Genomic DNA, 17,585 nt, shown 5'->3' on the forward strand with positions numbered 1-17,585 from the left:
TCATAATGAGCAGATTATCAATTTTAATGATGTTGATTGAGAGATAAATATTGGCGAGGATACCAGAGACAACACCTCTGCTGTTCTTCAAATAGTGGACATGGGATCTTATACATCCACCTGAAAGGGCAAACAGAACTTTTGGTGAACATCTCATCTGAAATGCAGCACCTCTGACAGTGCAGCACTCCCTCAGTACTGACTCTCTGACAGTGCTGCGCTCCCTCAGTGCTGTCCCTCCGACAGTGCTGCGCTCCCTCAGTACTGCCCCTCCGACAATGCTGCGCTCCCTCAGTACTGCCCCTCCGACAGTGCTGCGCTCCCTCAGTGCTGTCCCTCCGACAGTGCTGCACTCCCTCAGTGTTGCCCCTCCGACAGTGCTGCGCTCCCTCAGTGTTGCCCCTCCGACAGTGCTGCGCTCCCTCAGTACTGCCCCTCCGACAGTGCTGCGCTCCCTCAGTGCTGCCCCTCCGACAGTGCTGCGCTCCCTCAGTGCTGCCCCTCCGACAGTGCTGCGCTCCCTCAGTGCTGCCCCTCCGACAGTGCTGCGCTCCCTCAGTGCTGCCCCTCCGACAGTGCTGCGCTCCCTCAGTGCTGCCCCTCCGACAGTGCTGCGCTCCCTCAGTGCTGCCCCTCCGACAGTGCTGCGCTCCCTCAGTACTGCCCCTCCGACAGTGCAGCACTACCTCAGTACTGTCCCTCCGACAGTACTGGCTCCTCCGACAGTGCTGCGCTCCCTCAGTACTGACCCTCCGACAGTGCTGCGCTCCCTCAGTACTGACCCTCCGACAGTGCTGCACTCCCTCAGTACTGACCTTCCGACAGTGCTGCGCTCCCTCAGTACTGACCCTCCGACAGTGCTGCGCTCCCTCAGTACTGACCCTCCGACAGTGCTGCGCTCCCTCAGTACTGTCCCTCCGACAGTGCAGCGCTCCCTCAGTACTGACCCTCCGACAGTGCAGCGCTCCCTCAGTACTGACCCTCCGACAGTGCAGCGCTCCCTCAGTACTGACCCTCCGACAGTGCAGCGCTCCCTCAGTACTGACCCTCCGACAGTGCAGCACTCCCTCAGTACTTCACCAGGATGTGTCAGCCTGGGTTTTGTGCAACCCACAGCTGAGTTTCCAATATATCTCCTTCCAGTGAAGAGCTTTCCCCAACTGGAGCACTGAGTCAGAGAATTGCCCTGTAACCTCACTATGCGTAGAGCGCTGTCCAAATGGGAAGCAACATTCTGGACGCATAGTCACATTCTTAATTAAAATCTAGAGAAATTTACAGCACAGTAGGAAACCCCCCCACTTATGTCAGCTTTTTACTAGAGCAACCCAAACTAATTCCATATCCAGCTCTGTTCCCATGATCCTCACTTCAGATATTTATTGTCGTTTCCCTTAGGGAATGGTCACTACCACAATTCCGATAGCTTCCATTATTTCCAGGAAAACGTCCCTTCACATTGGTCCAAACTTATGAATGTCAGAATAAGCAGCAAATAGTCTGGTGGGAATGGGTCTATGGGGTTCTGATGAGTGCAGTAAATTGCTGGATTGTAATAATCAGACTCATACAACCTGGCTTTTATTCTCTTGCGTTTAGAAGATTAAGGTTGACAAGGCACAAGATAGACCAGTGTGACATACAATGACAGCAGATCTCCTGGTCGGAGTAATTACAAGTAACAGCAGTTAGAGGTTTAAAGAGTGATCTAACTGAAGTGTTTAAGATGATTAAAGGAGTTGATAGGGTAGATAGAGAGAAATTAGTCCAGAACAAGGGGACATAACAGACTTCCAACACAACAACAACAACTTATATTTATACTGCACCTTTAATGTAATGAAACTTCCCAAAGTGCTTGACAAGAGCATTATAATACAAAGTAGGACACCGAGCCACAAAAGGAGATACTAGGTCAGATGACCAAAAGCTTGGTTAAAGAGGTGGGTTTTTAAAGAGTGTCTTAAAGGAGGAAAAGGAGGTGGAGAGATTTGGGGGCCGAATTCCAGAGCTTAGGGCCGAGGCAGCTGAAGGCACAACCGCCAATGGTTGGAGCAATGAAAATCAGGGATGCACAAGAGGCCAGAATTGGAAGAGTGCAGAGATTTCGGAGGGTTGTAGGGCTGCAGCAGATTACAGAGTTAGGGAGGGACGAGGCCATGGAGGGAACTGAAAACAAGGACAAGAATTTTAAAATTGAGGCTTTGCCAGACCGGAAGCCAATGTAGGTCAGTGAGCACAGGGGTGATGGGTGAACTGGACTTGGTGCGAGTTAGGACGCAGGTCGCAGAGTTTTAGATTGTGTAGAGCATTGCAGCATAATGTGAATCTACTTTCATCTGATGTGTGTGCCACTTACACAGCATTTGGACAAAAACATTACTGTGCTAGAGAAAGTCAACCGAGATGAGAACAGATTTGTATCCTGAGCTCGTCAGAGATCGGAACTTGGCTGCTCAGCTTGTGTTCATAGTTGAACTGTGTGGAGGGAGTATTGTGTTAATCTTGATAGTGGCAAACAGGAGTGAGCATTTTGTCCGTTGATTGTGGATTAGCACTGATACTGGCCCAGTCCATCCTGGGGGAAGGAGGAAACCTGGCAGCAAAAGGACAAAAATGGGAGAAAGCAGGGGTACTTAATCAAGAATAAGAGGGTGAATGGCAAGTTGCACTTTCATTATCTTCTAGTTGTTTGAAATTGTGTTGTATTGAAATAGAAATACTTGCATTTATGTAGCTTCTTACATGACGCCAGGACATCCCAAAGTGCTTTACAGCCAATGAGGTACTTTTGAAGTGTAGTCATTCTTGCAGTGCAGGAAACACAGCAGTCAACTTGCGCACAGCAAGCTCCCACAAACTGCAGTGTAATAATGACTAGATAATTTATTATATTGATGTTGGTTGAGGGATAAATATTTGCCAGGACACCAGGGAGAACCTCTCTGCTCATCTTCAAAATATTGCTGTGGGATCTTTTACGCCTACCTGAGATGGCAGACAGGGCCTCAGTTTAACATCTCATCCAAAAGACAATATAGCACTCCCTCAGTACTGCACTCTGAGTGTCAGCCTGGATTATCTGCTCAGGTTTCTGAAATGGGACTTGAACCCACGACCTTCAGACTCAGAGGCAAGAGGTCTCCCCACTGTACCACAGCTGACACCTACGTAATTTAATTGGAGTGAGATGACAAAAATCAACAGGAACAATTTTACACCCCGCTCTCCAACACATCACCCACCAACCCTGCGCTCACTGACCTACATTGGCTCCCAATCCAGCAATGCTTCAATTTTAAAATTCTCTATCGTTGTTTTCATATCCCTCCATGGCCTCACCCCTCCCTATCTCTGTAACCTTCTCCAGTCCCACAATCCTCTGAGATAGCTGCATTGCTCCAATTCTGGCCTCTTGAGAACCCTGATTTTAATCACTGCATCATTGGCAGCCATGCCTTCAGCTTCCTGGGCCCTAAGCTCTGAAATTCCCTCCCTTATCCTCTCTGCCTCCCTATCTATCTTTCCTCCTTTAAGCCACTCTTTAAATCCTATCTCTTTGATCAAGCTTTGGTTGTCTGTCCCTAATAATTCCTTATGTGGCTCAATGTCAAATTTTGCGTTATAATGCCCCTCTGAAGTGCCTTAGGACATTTTATTAGGGACAGAAAACAGCGAGTTGTAGTAAATGGTTGTTTTTCAGACTGGAGGATGGTAGACAATGGTGTTCCCCAAGGGTCAATGTTGGGATCACTGCTTTTTTTGCTATATATAAATCACTTGGATCTTAGAACACAGAGTAGAATTTCAAAATTTTCTAAGGATCCCAAACTTGGAGGTGTGGCAAACAGTGAGGATGACATGAACTCCCTGCAGCAGAATGGGCCGAGAAGTGGCAGATAAAATTTAATACTGATAAATGTGAGGTGATGCATTTTGGCAGAAGGGATAGTGTGAGGCAATATATCCTTAATGGCACATTTCTAGAGAGTGTGCAGGAACAGAGGGACCTGGGGGTGCATGTGCATCGATCTTTGAAGGTGGCAGAATATTTTGATAGCAAAGCATATGGGATCTTGGGCTTCATAAACAGAGGTATTGAGTACAAAAGCAGGGAAGTTATGCTGAACATTTATAAAGTTCTGGTTAGGCTCCACCTGGAGTATTATATCCAATTTTGGTCACCACACTTCAGGAAGGATGTGCGTGTCCTTGAGAGGGTGCAGAGAAGATTTACCAGAAGGGTTCCAGGGATGAGGGATTTTAGTTACAAGGTTAGGTTGGAAAAGCAGAGTTTGTTCTCCTTAGAACGAAGGAGATTGAGGGGATATTTAATAGACGTGTATAAGATTATGACAGGCTTAGATAAGTTAGACAAGGAAAAACTGTTCTCATTAAGTATTGGTACATGGAATAGGGGACACATTGAAATTTTAGGTCAAGAGATGCAGGGGGAATATGTGGAAGAACTTTTTTTTTAAGCACCCGCTGCGTAATGACCTGGAACCTGCTGCCCACAAGGGTGGTGGAAGAAAAGACAATGACTGCAAGAGGAAGTTGGATGGCCACTTGAGGGAATTAGACTTGCAGGGCTGGGGGGGTGGGACAGACTGGACAGCTCCATGGAGAGCCGGCATGGAGTCGATGGACTGAACAACCTCCTTCTGTGCCATAAATGACTCTATGATTCTATTACGTTAGAGGCGCTATATAAATGCACTTGTTGTTAATTTTCAGTAGATGACAAGTTAGGTGCAAACAGCCTTTCAATGAAGACAGGAGTCTCCTGGGTGGAATGTATTTCTCATTCAAACACTTGAGTGATCACAGAAAGCTTTGTTTATCATGTAGTATTTTGGTCTGATTTTGTGTATTTTTTTCAGAAGTGCATTTGGGTTTGATATTCAAATCCTTGCTTGTGCGAACAATTTTATTCACAATTCATTGCTGTTAACTAAGGAGAACCACTGAGCTTCAAACCCCCGCTGTGGATAAATTAGATGTTTTAGTCCTCACAACTGACCTTTACTGCCCTCTCTTGGGGCCTAGTTTATCCCTTTTTAGGAAGTATGATGAGCCTGCCACATCCAGACAAAAGATTTTTTTATACTTGAGCAAAGATCCAGAACAATAGTAGCTTATTTAATTTATTGTTTAAAGGAAAACCCCAATGAATTGAGTTTACTGTACTGTTTTTTTGATGGCATCGTCTTCTGCAGTGGTGAGAATGTGGAAATCACTACTATGGGAGTGGTTGAGGTCAATAGTATGGATATATTTAAGGGAAAGCTGGATAAACACATGCGGGAGAAAGGAATAGAAGGATATGCTGATAGGGTGAGATGGGAGGAGGCTCATGTGACGTTTAAATACTGGCATAGACCAGTTGGGCCGAATGTCTGTTTCTGTGCTGTGATGTAGTTCCTTTTTTTTTACTGACTTTAGCATTTAGACTGCAACATTTGGCTGTTTTTTGGGATGATGCAATCCCTGATCACAAATATTGCCTTCTACATTCCCTTTGCTGTGCTCAGTTGACTTTTTGATGCATTGTCCAGTGTGACATTCAGTGCAAAGAAACCAAAACGTGGGGATTTAGATTGATCCACGTTTGCTGTTCAAAATCAGTTATAAATATCAAACAAGCAACGTGGTGGATTAAAAAATTTTGACACACCCACTTGTGTTGCCAACGCTGGTCAGATGTGTTCGTGGAGATTTCATCACATGACCTCCCAATGCCAACCACCATTCTCCCACCATTGGTCACCATCGTAGAAAGCTTTGTTCCCAATTGAATGATTCCTAACTTGTTTTTTTTCCCCCTCCATCATCTCCATTTATTTTTTAATAGCCGGTCTCTGGGTAAAGATTTCTTGGTGACTATCTTATTTTGATGACCTCTAATGTTGCTGTTTCCCACAGCAGCCAGTCGGCAGTATCTCTCCCCAGGCAGCCCAAATGAATACATCATGTTCTCTAATGAATGCTTGGTTGCTCCCATCACATTGGTTTCCCCAACAACAATTTGTATTTATACCGGAACTTTTGACATAATAAAACGTCCCAATGTGCTTTATAAAGCAAAACATGGCATTGAGCCACATGAGATATTAGGGCAGATGGCCAAAAGATTGGTCAAAGAGTTAGGATTTAAGCTGCACTATTTTGAAGAGCGGGGAGTTCTCCCTGGGTGTTCTGGCCAACATTTTAACCCTCAACCAAGTACATATTTCTTCTAAAATTTGGTCGTGATCCCATTTACTAGGAGCTTGCTGTTTGCAAATTGACTGCCATGATTCATACATCAGTGACTACACTTTAAAAGTACTTTATTGGCTGTAAAGCACTTTGGGACATCCTGTGGTTGTGAAAGTTATAGAAGTGCAAGTCTTGTGTACGCTGCAACAGCCTTTTCTTATTTTAAACGGTATTGCTATCTCTTTAAAGAAAACAGGTGATCCTCTCATGAATTCTTAAGCTTATTTTTTCAAGTGCTCTTCTTTTTCTCCCCCTTGGTTTTGTAGCTGCTCTAGGCAAAATGAGCACTGTGTTTGTATATGGCACACTCAAGAAAGGTCAACCCAACCATCATTACATGACCGATGGAACCAAGGGGAAAGGAAAGTACTGTGGCAAGGGATGGACAGATCAGAAGTATCCGTTGGTGATTGCAAGACAGTATAACATTCCCTTTTTGCTCAATGTGCCAGGAATGGGGCAGGAAGTCACTGGAGAGATTTACTTAGTCGATGACCAACTGCTACAGTTCCTCGATGAGTTTGAAAGTTGTCCAGAAATGTACCAGCGCACACCTGTTGGGATCCACATTCAGAAGTGGGAAGATGGAAATGACACACTGGGTGTGAAGCCAGATATTGACGGAATTCTCATGTGCTTTATGTACAGCACCACAACCTACGAACCGGACTGGTTAAAGCTTCCTTACTATAACGACTATGATCCCTCTCGGTATCATGAGCAGCCAAAGTACGTTGTACATAAGGCCAAGTAATTATTAACTTTCATAGCTGAAGAGTGGGAAGTTAGATGGCATTAAATTTAAAATATATTCTGTTTGGAGATTTGAATCTTTGCCTTAGCAGTTCAATTCAAGATTAATTTTTAAAACCGATCTAGATGTTAACTTTTGATTCTATGGACTTTTAATAATTCTTGTAGTTCATTAAATTTTATCCAGTACTTACCTTTGGCATTGTGTTTCTGTTCATTTGCTGCAATAATGGGACAAGTTATACGGGTAGAATTTTTGTATGAAGGTCCATCATCATCAAAGTGTTGGATTACTTAAATGTAGTAATGTTGGAGTCTTTCCTGAGCACACCTTTGTTATAGTCACAAGTATTAATAATCAGATTTTTAAGTCGACAGGTTTGTGGTTCAACTATGGAATTGGTAGTATCAGCTGTAACACTCACACCTACATCACACGTTCATGGGTTCAATTCCCATTGAGAGATTTTAGCACATAATCCAGGCTGGTAAACCCAGTGCAGGACTGAGGGAGTGCTGCATGGTTGGAGATGCTGTCTTTTGGATGAGAGGTTAAACTGAGGTCCTGTTTGCCTTCTCAGGTGGACATAAAAGGTTCCATGGCAATATTTCAAAGAACAGCAGGGGAGTTATCCCTGGTGTCTTGGTCAATATTTATCTCCGTGTCTGATCACATGTGCAAATAGGCTGTGGTGTTATGAAGGATGGGCCTGGTCACATTGCCGCGGAACGCTCCATGCAGTTGGACCGTGCCGTACCACCTATCCTTCGTGGAGCAGTTTCTGTGGGAAAACACCTTTGACCACCGATCCCTCAGGCAGTGGTCTGCACGGAATGTCCTCAAGGCCCTACGGGAAAAGGAGACAGGAGATCCTGTCGGATGGTTCCCCGAGCAGGCTGCCAAAGTCATTTGGCGGAATGCCTCATCACCAGAACTTTCAAACAAGCACCAAGATGTAGCTTGGCTGGTGGGAAGGGCCCTCCCCGTCAGATCCTTCATGCACGCCTGAAGTCTTGCCCTCTCTGCGCAATGCCCCCGCGGTGGCTGTGGTGGGGAAGAGACGGTTGCCCACCTACTCCTGGAATGTGTCTTTGCAAAGCAGGTGTGGAAAGAGATGCAGTAGTTTTTGTCGAGGTTCATCCCAAGCTGCTCTGTAACACAGAAGTCTGTGCTCTACGGGCTGTTCCCAGGGACGCACACCGAGACAAACATCAACTGCTGCTGGAGGACTATCAATTCGGTGAAAGACACCCTTTGGTCTGCCCGAAACTTGCTGGTCTTCCAGCGCAAAGAGTTGTCCACCACCGAATGTTGCAGACTGGCACATTCCAAGGTCCAGGACTACGTGCTGAGGGACGCACTAAAGCTTGGGGCAGCCGCAGCAAAGGCTCAATGGGGAAAGACCACAGTGTAAGGTCCCCCCACCAAGCTGAACTGAGGGGCTGGATCCATGGGAAAACCCCTCGAACTGTATCGGAGAAATTTTGTGTGCTGTAAATGTAAAAATGTATAAGGCATGACAATGAAATGGAAGGGTTGTGAGGCAATTCATAATTGTATTGAAGGAAACTGATCACCTTTGCACTGTTTGTAATTTTTGACTTGGTGCTGTTTGAAACTGTTTGGTAATGTATTTTTTACAGATTTTTATGAATAAAGTATATTTTGGAAATAAAAAAAAAGTGCAAATAGGCTGTGAAGCACTTTGGGACATCCCAAAGTTGTAAATGGTGCTATATAATTGCAAGTCTTTGCTAAGTGATCGGGTCGTTTTGTAGGTGGAGCCAACAATTCACACCAGAGTCAGGCAATGAAGGCTGTTAGGAAGAATCAGTTGGCATTACTTTCTCCCACTGCTGGTTGCTGATAAACTTGAGGTATTTTGGTGTCATTGGGGAAGGATAATTTTCTTCCAAGGGAAGTTGCACCTGCTCTTTGAGTTAAGAAAGAAGGTTTCTGGTGTGAATGTGTTAAATCAGCTGTGTTCCAGCACTCCCATCACTGCCAGGGTATGGAAATAAAGCGTGAGCAGGGTTGCAATGGTTTTGAGTCACCTGAAAGTACAGACACCCGCGTTTCGCACTGTACTACAGTATTGGGTGAGCAACTTCTAAGGTTCGGTTTTCTGAAACTGACACACCCTGATCACTTTACAAGCTCCACTTACATTCTGTCTCTCTTACTTCTTCCTTCCTCTCGCATTTTCTCCCTTCTGTCCCTCTCCCCCCTCCCCCTGCACTCCTCCCTCTCTCCCGACACGTTTTCATGTATTGATCCAATTCCTTTTTGAAAGGTCCTAATGAATTTGTTTTGAACGCTCTTTAAGGCAGTGTGTTCCAGACACAACTCACCACTTACCTTAAATCTGTATCTTCTGATTACTGACCCCCACCCCTGCCAGTGGAAACTTGCATATCTTTTATCAACAAGATACGATATTCAACACTTTCTTCCCCCCCCCCCTCAATTAGATACAACAAACAGCAATATTTGAAAAGCATTTTACTTATCTTCTTGGAAAAGAATAAATCAATTAATCCAAGAAAGTAGCAGATGTAACCGTAAAATGTCCATTAACTCTTCTGTGAAACCAGTGATGATGTTCCTCCTTATTTAAGGTTTAAGGTCAAATATGTTGACATTACATTTCCACATCACTGAGCTGGGGAATAGCTTCGATATTCTGTTACGCTACCAGTCCTACACCACGTAAAATAGTTAAATGTGTTCCTATTCTGTAACAGACAGTAAATATTACTGAAGTAATAAAATAAAAAGAAGGTTCATTGAAGAATGTATACAGGAGTTTTAGGTTGAGGAGTTACAAGCAAAAATCGGGGGACATGATGTGACGTAAAGCCCCTAAAATGCTCCTGTGTAGAAGGCCCATCAATCAAATTCAATAAGAATATCTCCTTCTCCGACTGTGTCTCCTGGCTTGTAGTGTACCTTCTTTACCTAAACAGAATCAAGAGTGGTTGTCATGTTTACAGTCATACACAGGTAACAGCCCCAACAATCAAAATAATGCTCAACTGCAAACAGTAAGGAGCAAAAACATTTATACAACTTTGGATGCAATTTACACTTGTTTTACACTCACCGTTCAATTTTAAGTTGAACAGATATTAATATTTATTGTAATTTCTTTGTTCTGCTTCAGCTATACAAAGCCCTTGTTACACCACACCTTAAGAAGGATATAGTGGCCTTGCAGGGAGTGCAGCAAAGATTTCTCAGAATGATACGGACTCCAGGGGTTAAACAACGGAGAGAGATTACACAAATTAAAACTGTATGCCCTGGAATTTCAAAGTTTTCAAGATATTAAAAGGAACAGATAGGGTAGATAGACAGAAATTACTTCTGCTGGTTGGGGAGTCGCAGAATAGAGGCATTGTGTAAAAATTACTGCCGGACCTTTCAGCAGTGAAATGAGGAAATGCTTCTTTACACAAAGGGTGGCAGCAGTTTGGAACTCTTCTGCAAATGGCAATTGATGCTAGATCAATTGTTGATAAATGAGAGACTGGTAGGTTTTTGTTATCCAAAGTTATTAAGGGACATGGGGCAAAGGTGGGTATATGGAGTTAGGTCACAGATCAGCCATGATCTCATAGAATGGTGGAACAGGCTGGAGGGGCTGAATGGCCTTCTCCTTTTCCTATGTTCCACTCTACCCCTGCTTTTCTCCCCAACTCTGCACTTGTTTTTTCCAGTTCTAATGAAAGTTCATTGACCTGAAATGTTAGCACTGTTTCTCTCTCCACAAATGCTATCAGACTGCTAAATATTTCCAGCTTCCACAGCATTTTCCTGTTGTTTTAATATTCACTGTAATTTATTGAGAATCCAACTTAAGTTTCCAATCTACATTTCTCTTCATCTTATGTTGCTTTTGAATTTTCAGTCATTTATTTACACTAACTAAGATTGGAGGACGGAACATATTCAAGGTACATTTTGTTGAGACACAGTGAAGTTAAACTGCAGCTTGTGGGTAAAGTATAATCAAAGGTTATGACAAAGCAAAACCAGCACAACTTATAGAAATTGTTCATTTAAATAATCTGGCTAATACATTTGGTCAGCATTTTTATTTAAAATTTAAAAAGAGAAGTTACTTTTTACTTTATGTCTCAAAACAAGAATTGCTAACTATCGGACACATGAGCAGAATTTTGTTTTACTTGAAGGTTGCACAGTAATATTCGCTCGAAATAGATGCACATAATGACATCTGTTCTTTCTAAATAGGCTCCCTTTCAAAACTACAGGTCAACCTTTAACTGAAAGATTCATGTCTGGTGATAGCAGTACAGTCACGGGCATAGATTTAAATTTCTCCAACACCCTCACCCTATAACAAATAAATGTTTACAGTCAGTTGCAGTAAACCTACCTTTCCAGATTTTCCTGCAGCCAAACTGTTTTGCATTTTCATAGCTTCAATTACACAGACCTCTTGACCTTCTGTAACCTGCGCAGTTTATGTTTAAAAAAAAAAGTTTTATTAAAAACTGAAGATCAAAGGCCAAAAGCCTCACATTTTATGAAAGGCCAACATTCTCACTCTGCCAGAAAAACAGATGCAGAAAATGATTTGAAGAATTATACACTGTGAGAAAAATCATTAAGGAAAATGAGCTGAATGGCACTGGACCACCTGATGCCCTTTTTTTTTAAATATTAAATTTGGAAGTTAAACCAAGCAGAAAGGTCCCAGGTTTGATGCTTTCTTCTGTGCTGCATTAGCTGGCACCCGACGCAGGTGTACGGTGGAAATGTTGACCAGCATTATCACTTCTGCGATCTTCTAATGGAAGAGTGTACTGATGTTAGAATCTTAGATTCACAAAAGTGTTATCAGACAAAAGTTGACACCGTGCCAAAGGAGGAGACATTAAGACAGGGACCAAAGGATTGGTCCATGAGGTAGGTTTTAAGGAGTGTCATAAAACCACACTATAGCTATATGGCATGACATGCTAAAGCCATCTAGAGGATACCAACTCTTCCTATGCGTTTCTTCCTTAAATCCAGCTTTGGTCGCTACAGAATTCTAAAAATGTTAGTTATGGGATCCAAAATTCAGCAAAGCTGAAAAAAGCAAAAGGGTATAGAATACCATCCCCACAATCTCCGGAAGATTAGCAACAGGGCAGGTTTTAAAATAGTATTTAATAAACTCTGCTCCAATCATTTTCCAAGGTGGAAAAGGTTTTTAAGAATAAAAATTCTAATTATTATTCCTGCTTTATGAACCTTTCAGATATGTAATTTGCTTAATTTGTTTTGTTAATATTTGTCATGCAAGTTAAAAATGCATGTTGTGCTGTTTTGGCCAGATATAAATGTTGGAACGTGTTAGACATATTTATCACATGGTACAGACTTGAGAAACAGGTAATTTAATCATATAAAATCTGATTATTAAATACAGACATCTCGAAACTAAATGGCATCTACTTAATTTAAAATGATTAAAAAGTGAACATGTTCTTTTATCTATTTCAGTAATTTATGTATTAAAATTTATTGTTTTATCAAATTAATTGTAAAAATTGAAGTTTCGCAACAGGTTACAAAGCAAACTAGACTGATGTTTATGAAGGCACGTAAAACTAGTTAGTGAGTTTATTGACCATTTTCCCACAGATAAAAATCAGACAATGAATTAATGTTTGATCCAATCATGTGTGTACACCATCATTGCTGTGTATTTGCTAAGAGTTAATTGTTAATTTATTTGCACAGTTCACGACACAACATCTGCTGTTAAAATAATTACATGACTCATTGGAACCATTCAGGAGCAATTTTAACATAACTGTCCAGATAGGAATCCCATGGGATTGGGTGGAACACAGATATTACACTCCGTCCACTATTACTTCTGCAACATGAATGGAGAGTAAAATCAGGCAGGGTTTAAAAAAGCCAGCGCTGACCCCAATCTCATCAATTTCCCGATGGATGGGTTAAGTTAAAATTGCTACCTTAATGAAAGCCATTCTTGAGGACAGTCATTAGACATACTGCAGTCAAACAGAGGGCAACAGGCCCGTATGGATTCAAATTCCGATGAAAGGGAAGATTCACGGCCTGCGAGACAGAAAAAGGGAGCAAATTGGAGAGAATAATTCTGAAAGTTGTTAAGTGAGGTTAACAAGTTAGATGTCATGACTAAAAGTCTTGCAATTTAGCAGAAAACACATTGGACGATGGGGATTAAAAGGAAAACTTGAATTTTTGAGACCTTGGTTTTATAGCCTGCTTGTTAGTAAAAGAACACAACTTTTTACAGTGTTTTAGTTCCCTGAGCCTCTCCTCTCTCTCTTTCTCTCCTTCAAGACACTTCTTAAAACCTACCTCTCTGACCAAGTTTTTAATCATCTGTCCTAATCACTCTAAGTAGCTTGTCAAATTTTGTTTGATAATTCAGCAGGCCAACCTGTGTCTGTGGAGAGAGAAACAGAGTTAACATTTCAGGTTAATGACCTTTTGTCAGAACTGTGATCTAAAAAGTTAACTCTGTTTCTCTCGCCAGAGGTTGCCAGACCTGCTGAGTATTTCCAGCGTTTTCTGTTTGTATCTCACATTTCCAGCATTTGCAGTATTTTGCTTTTGAATTTGATAATTCTCCTGTGAAGCACCTTGGGATGTTTTACTATGTTACAGGTGTTATATAAATGCAAGCTGTCATTGTAAATATGACTCATAGAAACAAGAGTAGGCCATTCAATTAGGTTATGGCTGATCTGTATCTTAACTCCGTCTACCTCTCTATCGCCTTAATACTCTTGACTATCAAAAAATATATCAATCTCAGTTTTGATATTTATAATTGACCTCCAGCCTCAACAGCTGTTTGGGGGAGAAAGTTCCAGATTTCCACTAGCCTTTGTGTGAAGAAGTCCTTCCTGACATCACCCCTGAATGGCCTGGCTCTAATTTTAAAGTTATGCCCCCTTGTTCTGGACTCCCCCCACCAGAGGATAAAGGAGGTATTAGAAAGGCTGGCTGTACTTAAAGTTGCTAAGTCACCAGGATTGGATTAGATGCATCTGAGGATACTGAGGGAAGTAAGGGTGGAAATTGTGGAGGCACTGGCCAAAATCTTCCAATCCTCCCCAGATACAGGGGTGGTGCCAGAGGACTGGAGAATTACAAATGTTGCACCCTTGTTCAAAAAAGGGTGCAAGGATAAACCTCGCAACTACAGGCCAGTCAGTTTAACCTTAGTGGTGGGAAAGCTTTTAGAAACGATAATTCGGGACAAAATTAACAGTCATTAATTAAGGAAAACCAGCATGGATTTGTTAAAGGCAAATCGTGTTTAACTAACTTGACTGAGCTTTTTGATGCGGTAACAGAGAGGGATGATGAGAGTAATGTGGTTGATGTGGTGTACATAGACTTCCAAAAGGTGTTTGATAAAGTACCACATAACAGGCTTGTCAGCAAAGTTGAAGCCCATGGAATAAAAAGGACAGTAGCAGCATGGATATGAAGTTAGCTGAGTGATAGGAAACAGAGAGTGGTGGTAGAAAGAATGAGAGACAATATAAAATAAAGGGTACAATTCTAAAGGGGCTGCAGGAACTGAGATGCCTGGGGGTATATGTGCACAAATCATCAAAGGTGGCAGGGCTTTAAAATTAGAGGCACAGGCTGGAATTTTACATTGGGGGCGGCACAGTGGCGCAGTGGTTAGCACCGCAGCCTCACAGCTCCAGCGACCCGGGTTCAATTCTGGGTACTGCCTGTGTGGAGTTTGCAAGTTCTCCCTGTGTCTGCGTGGGTTTCCTCCGGGTGCTCCGGTTTCCTCCCACATGCCAAAGACTTGCAGGTTGATAGGTTAATTGGCCATTGTAAATTGCCCCTAGTGTAGGTATGTGGTAGGGAAATATAGGGACAGGTGGGGATGTGGTAGGAATATGGAATTAGTGTAGGATTAGTAAAAATGGGAGGTTGATGGTCGGCACAGACTCGGTGGGCCGAAGGGCCTGTTTCAGTGCTGTATCTCTAAAACTAAAACTAAAAAAAATTGGGGCGGAGGCCCTGCCCACCGGCCAAAAGGGTGGGGGCAAGCGCACTTCTACCAGCCCTGGAAACCAGGCCCTTAATTGGCCTTGGACAGGACACCCGCCAATCAAAGGGCCAGCAGGAGGCCCCAGAATAGAAGTAAATGTGTGGCCCTCACCGAGGACAACTGGCTGGGCCCTGGCAAGGCGGGGCGGGGTCTGGTCGGGTGTGTGTGTGTGTGTGTGTGTGTGTGTGTGTGTGTGTGTGGGGGGGGGGGGGGGGGGGGGGTGCTCCAGCAGGGGTGGTTTGTGCCGTGGAGGTGGGGGGGAGGGGAGCCCTCCGTGGGGCACAGGGTGCCTGATCAGTAGGACCCCCCACACCTGCCTGCAAGGAGGTTGCCAGGTTTTACTGGGCAGCCTTCGCAGCTGGCAAAGTGCCTGTCCACTGCTGGTAGTATACCAGCAGCAGTGGAAGGAGGCCCTTAAGTGGCAACCCCTCCCCCAACCCCTCGCCTCCAGCCCGCTCCCACAGAAGCTGTAAAATTCTGGCCATAAAGTACAAAAGAAAGTTACGATGAATAGTTATAAAACACGAGTTCGGCCTCAAGTGGAGTATTGTGTCCAATTCTTGGCACCGCACTTTAGGAAGGACGTGAAGGCTTTAGAGAGGGTGCCAGAAAGGTTTATGAGAATGGTTCCAAGGATGAGAGACTTCAGTTACGAGGATGCATCAGAGAAGCTGGGGTTCTCCTTAGAGAAGAGAAGTTTGAGAGGAGATTTGATAGAGGTGTTCAAAATCATGGGGGGTTTGGACAGAGTAGATAGAGAAGCTATTCCAGTTGGCGGAAGGGCCGAAAACCAAAGGACACCGATTTGTGACTGGCAAAAGAAGCAATAGCAACATGAAGAAAAACTTTTTACACAACGAGTGGTTAGGATCTGGAATGCACTGCCTGAAAGTGTGGTGGAGGCAGATTCAATCGTGGCTTTCAAAAGTGAATTGGGTAATTATCTGAAAAGCATAGCTGGGCTACGGGGGAAGGGCAGGGAAGTGGGGCTAGCACAGTCGCTCTTGCAGAGAGCCAACACGGACATGACGGGCTGAATGGCCTTCTCCTGTGTTGTAACCATTCTATGATTCTCTGAACCTTTATATGATTCTATTGACTGCCTGGTGTTTTATAATGTGGTCTGTGACTACTGAAACATACAGAGCTGCACATTTAACAGTTCACAGTGCACCAGCGTGATTGACGCAGAGGGTCTACGTCAATCCTCTGGAGATTAAATGCTCAGCTGCCACTCACAAACACAGCCCTCTGCCTAGTTCTTAAAAGAAAGCCTTGCTTTCATTCATCTCCTTTCAGCCTGCTCTCTCACTGAGAGGGCGGGATGGTTTGGGTTTTTCGCATCTGCTGTCAAGTGTCACTCCTTGACTTTCAGGAAGGGAAGACAATTCAAGCAGAACTAGCAGGAAATGGTGTTTTTTTTTATCTCCCCCACTTCTGTTAAAGTAGACACTCCATCTGGTGGCCTGGACAAAATCTGACAAGTCACCTGTGGGAGTTAGTCCGATGTGACTGGCTACCCAAACGTTCTTCAACCCACCTCACCTCCTGCCAATTTGCAGACACTTTTCAGTCTATACCATGCTTTATAACTGAAAATTGCTCATTTTTTAAAAAAACTGATTAAATCAATCATAGGATTACATAGAATTTACAGAATCAAAATAGGCCTTCAGCCCAATTGGTCTATGTCAATATTTATACTCCATCTGAGCCTCCTCTCACCCTACAGAAATACCACGATTTTAAAATTCTTATCCTTGTTTGTCCTTGCCCCTCCCTATCTCTGTAACCTCCTTTAGTCCTACAACCCTTTGAGATCTCTGCGCTCCTTGAAATTCTGGCCTCTTGAGCATCCCCGATCTTAATTACTCCACCATCAAAGGCCATTACTTCAGCTGCCTGGGCCCTAAGCTCTGGGATTCCCTCTCTAAACCTCTCCGCTTCTGAACCTCCTTAAAGACACTCCTTAAAACTCACCCCTTTGACCAAGCTTTTGGTCACCTGCCCTAAAATCTCCTTATGTTTTGGCATATTTTGCTTTAAAACCCCTCTGTGAAGTGCCTTGAGATGTTTTATTACACATTAAAGACAATATACAAATACAAACTGTTGCACATCTAATTGTATCAGCATATCCTTCTATTTCTTTCTCTCTCGTGTGTTTATCTAGCTTCTCCTTAAATGCATCTATGCTATTTGCCTCAATCACTCACTGTGGTGGCAAGTTCCACATTCTCACCACTGTACAAAAATGAAAAAATATAAACAGTCACCTGTTCAATATAATCAATTTTGCTGTGTGCAGATATGATTTTATTACAGGTTTTACTGCATGCTAATAGGAGCAGGGGGAGGCCATTCAGCCCCTCAAGCCTGTTCCAGCATTCAGTTGGCTCATGGCCGCTCTGTATCATAACTCCAACTAGCTGCTTTGGTGATGTAACCCTTAATACCCTTAGCCAACAAAAATCT

At 43.3% G+C, this 17,585-nt stretch overlaps 2 protein-coding genes across 6 annotated transcripts in view; one reads left to right on the forward strand and one right to left on the reverse strand.

The window, feature by feature from the left end:
• Positions 1-7,207, forward strand: part of LOC137371513 (gamma-glutamylaminecyclotransferase-like) — a 36,962-nt gene extending 29,755 nt beyond the window's left edge. For all 3 annotated transcript variants that reach the window (XM_068034225.1, XM_068034223.1, XM_068034224.1), the window contains one exon: positions 6,528-7,207. In XM_068034225.1, the coding sequence (XP_067890326.1) occupies positions 6,542-7,015 (474 nt within the window). In that variant the 5' untranslated portion in view covers positions 6,528-6,541 and the 3' untranslated portion in view covers positions 7,016-7,207. The remainder of the gene's footprint in view (positions 1-6,527) is intronic.
• A 2,295-nt stretch (positions 7,208-9,502) lies between these two features.
• The window catches only part of pcca (propionyl-CoA carboxylase subunit alpha), a 374,025-nt gene continuing 365,942 nt past the window's right edge, over positions 9,503-17,585 (reverse strand). For all 3 annotated transcript variants that reach the window (XM_068034216.1, XM_068034214.1, XM_068034222.1), the window contains 2 exons: positions 11,418-11,495; positions 9,503-9,973 (listed from right to left, as the gene is read on the reverse strand). In XM_068034216.1, coding sequence (XP_067890317.1) covers positions 9,905-9,973; positions 11,418-11,495 — 147 coding nt within the window. In that variant the 3' untranslated portion in view covers positions 9,503-9,904. The remainder of the gene's footprint in view (positions 9,974-11,417; positions 11,496-17,585) is intronic.

Source organism: Heterodontus francisci, chromosome 6 (genome assembly GCF_036365525.1).
Source record: "Heterodontus francisci isolate sHetFra1 chromosome 6, sHetFra1.hap1, whole genome shotgun sequence".
Lineage (NCBI taxonomy): Eukaryota > Metazoa > Chordata > Chondrichthyes > Heterodontiformes > Heterodontidae > Heterodontus > Heterodontus francisci.